This window comes from Pseudoliparis swirei, chromosome 21 (genome assembly GCF_029220125.1).
Source record: "Pseudoliparis swirei isolate HS2019 ecotype Mariana Trench chromosome 21, NWPU_hadal_v1, whole genome shotgun sequence".
NCBI classification, from domain to species: domain Eukaryota; kingdom Metazoa; phylum Chordata; class Actinopteri; order Perciformes; family Liparidae; genus Pseudoliparis; species Pseudoliparis swirei.
In genome coordinates this window covers 19038937-19042015 of record NC_079408.1, presented here as the reverse complement: position 1 = coordinate 19042015, position 3079 = coordinate 19038937, and the positions used below count along the sequence as shown (strand labels likewise).

The 3079-nt window shown below is 47.0% G+C and overlaps 1 protein-coding gene across 1 annotated transcript; it reads left to right on the top strand.

The window, feature by feature from the left end:
- The first annotated feature begins 354 nt into the window (after window positions 1-354).
- Window positions 355-2488, top strand: LOC130211950 (uncharacterized). Its single transcript, XM_056442995.1, has 5 exons — window positions 355-494; window positions 846-1141; window positions 1271-1449; window positions 1532-1780; window positions 1880-2488. Exons 2-5 carry the CDS (start codon window positions 994-996, stop codon window positions 2033-2035), a joined length of 732 nt encoding a protein of 243 aa, XP_056298970.1. The 5' UTR covers window positions 355-494; window positions 846-993; the 3' UTR covers window positions 2036-2488.
- The last annotated feature ends 591 nt before the right edge of the window (window positions 2489-3079 follow it).

Sequence of the window (3079 nt, the reverse complement as noted above, 5' to 3'; positions counted from 1 at the left end):
GGGAGGGCGGAGCTCAGGTGGCCTTTGCCACCATAGAGAGGCTTGAGAGGAAGCTCTCATCCGCGTCAAAACGATCAAAATAAAGTCCGAAAACTCCGCCGCTATGAGAGGATTGTGAAAGAGGTGAGTGCGCCTGGCTGGAAGTTGACCAGCATCATATTGGTTGTCCAAATAATATTAATCACTCTTTTCTTTATTTCCATAGATGAAGGAAGGTGCTGCTGGCAGCCGGGGAGAGGAGGTGGCGATGGAGGTGGATGTGGTGGAGGAGCGGCTGGAGGAGGTGGAAGAGGCAGGGCCAAGCCACGAGCCAGAGGAGCACGTGGAGGAGGCAGGGCCAAGCCACGAGCCAGAGGAGCACGTGGAGGAGGCAGGGCCAAGCCATGGGCCAGAGGAGCACCCGGAGGACCATCAGGTGGCACAGCAGCGGGCCACCTTTAAGGGGACTGGCAGAGGGGCTGTGATGAGGCACCTGGTCCTCCCTCCCATTATTGGTAAGAGGGGAAAGTGCATCGTGTGTGTGTCTGTTTTAAGATTTTATTTCAATGGTAAATTATTTTAAATGATTTCTTTCTTTGAACAGAATTATTTCTGGACAATTATCAAAACTTCCAGGAAGGGACTCACCCAATACTTAAACAAACAGAGAACGCTGTCTCAAAAGCCAGTCGTGTGAGGTTGTTTCTCTATTACCTCACTGTGGGGAAGAGCGACCTCGCCGACTGGCTTTTTTTGGACGACTCGCCTGGCATCCAGAATTAAGTGTCATTTTCACATGCAAATTAAGTGGCTATTACACATGCATGATGTGAACGGTGACTAAATTACAGTGTTTCTTTTTACAGATAAACTGATCAACTCATGGCAGAGGGCAAATAAATAACAACAATAAGCTTTTACCTGAGGAACATCATCCAGTTCCTCAGGTATCTTGAGGACACCCCGCCAAAGCAGTGTAGGTTGCGGAGGGGCCAATTTAAATCTGTTCTCAGGATGGTCCAGAAGCAGGTCAGTAGTTTGGCCTGTTCAATTGTGACCCATCAACTGAAAGTGAAGGCCAGGAAGATGGAGAGCATTGTCTCCCGGCAGAGCCTGAGGAGGTGCCAGGAGAGGGCCAGGCGGGTCATCCCGGAGTTGCTGAGTAAGAACGTTTTCATACCTAAATCATATATCGACGACGTAAATAAATGTGTGTCTCCCTACAGAGTTCTGAAACTGTTTCCTTCCCCTTCTCTCTCTCTCTCTCTCTCTCGCACTATCCTCATTTCAGCCCAGATGAAGACAGAGGGGAATTACAACCTCAGGGACGATTTTTACGGGTACTTCTCGGCCTTCGTAATGTCCATTTATGGACACAGGCCGGGGGTACTCACGAATATGACCGTCCCTGAGGTTGAGGCAGCAAGGCAGGCTCCTCTTCTCCCTACCGAAACTGGCTTCGTCATCACTGTACGTACCAAGCTCTACAATGAAGTGCCTCATCAACTATGTTTTATTGGAAAAATGTTTCATGTTTTTTTCTGTGTTATAGATCGACGAGCACAAAACAAATAAAGATGTTGGAGGGGCCCAGATCTTTCTGACTTGTGATGAGTTCTCCTGGCTGGAGAGGTGGATCCAAGTCAGAAAGAATCTGGGCCCGAAAAATCAAAGGGTGTTTGTGACCAAGGGTGCCGGGCCAGTCAAAAATCTGGTCCGGTACTTTCAGACAGCCTGGGCCCAGATGGGCCTGCCTGGAAGGCCAACGTTTACTGACATCCGAACTGCGGTGTCGGGACATGTAAGTGTAGTTTTCCAGTCTCTCTCTGTGATGCTGTAGTACAAAAACAATTGCCTTGCTTGACTGACACATTGTTTCTGTCTCTTTTACTGTTTCCAGGCAAAAAACATCCTCAACAAAGGCTCGCGGAACCGGTTGGCCCGATTCATGTGCCATGATACGGCAACGGCCGACCGGTATTATGCCTTCATGCTGGACAGAAAGCAAGCCAGGCAGATGAGGGTTAGGGTATGGGTTTTGGGTCTCCATGCTTAGGCCCAAACAGTATCCAACAATGTGGGTTAGGGCATGGGTTTAGGGTTTCCATGCTTAGGCCCAAACAGTGTCCGACTCTGACAGCTTCAGCGTATAGGAGGAGACCCGGAGAACGGCACTGTCCGACGCATGTCACTGAACTTTGCCCTAGTCGGTAGACCCAAGGACCCTAATCAGAGGATCACTAGTTCAATACTCAGATTGGTTGAGAGTCGGGGCTTATGGTGAGGGCCACTATAAAAAAACGGGGGGGATAGAGAGTCGAGTAGGATAACCATGAAGAAATTAAAACGAAGGAAGGCCCCGGTGCAGTCAGAAAACGGTGACCCCGTCAGGGAATAGATAAGTTGTGTCTATTTTGAAATCCTAAATTGCTAACTAAGTCGAGGTAACTCGAACTTCATAACAGTGCTAAAGTATTGTTAATGTGGAACTATGAGATGATCTTTTAGTCCCAATTCCTAGACCCTGAAGTGTTTTTTATAAACTTAAACCACAAAACCTGAAAATGCTTTGCATAACCTCCGTTTATATTAATCAACCATATTGTAGATTATAAAATAGCTTATTTTGCCTTGATGAAACCCGTTAAGGATTGTAGAATAACCCAATGTGAACTTTTAAAAGTGATCCTGTAGTTTCAGACTCCCCAGTAGGTACAATTCTTCAGTAGTGAGTCTCGGGGTCTGAGTGTTTCGGCCATCACTAGACACTCTCACCCGAGGGGGCCCCCCCAGGTAGCACTACTTCCTGGGGTTATGTAACCTAATCAGCAGTCTGAAAGGATCACTATAAATATATTGGACGTCATGGTTCTAAAGAGCATTAGGTGGAGAGCATTAGGTGGAGTAATAATAAATGATTAGTATGTCAATACCAGCATAAAGGATACCCAAACAACGGAAAACCTTCATTATACATACATAGGACATACCCATAGTAATATGTGCAACCATAAACCCCCATCGGGGCCCCAAGCCAGGGCGAGAAATGCATGGCCTTCATCATAATTAATTAAATTAAGTTAGATCTAGGTTCAAGAGT

What these genes read in the sequence shown, in the direction of transcription:
- LOC130211950 (XM_056442995.1), top strand. Translation starts at nt 994, where the DNA reads ATGGTCCAGAAGCAGGTCAGTAGTTTGGCCTGTTCAATTGTGACCCAT. An exon ending in AAACTGGCTTCGTCATCACT is followed by an intron (nt 1,450 to 1,531) that starts GTACGTACCAAG and finishes TCTGTGTTATAG; the next exon opens with ATCGACGAGCACAAAACAAA. An exon ending in GAACTGCGGTGTCGGGACAT is followed by an intron (nt 1,781 to 1,879) that starts GTAAGTGTAGTT and finishes TACTGTTTCCAG; the next exon opens with GCAAAAAACATCCTCAACAA.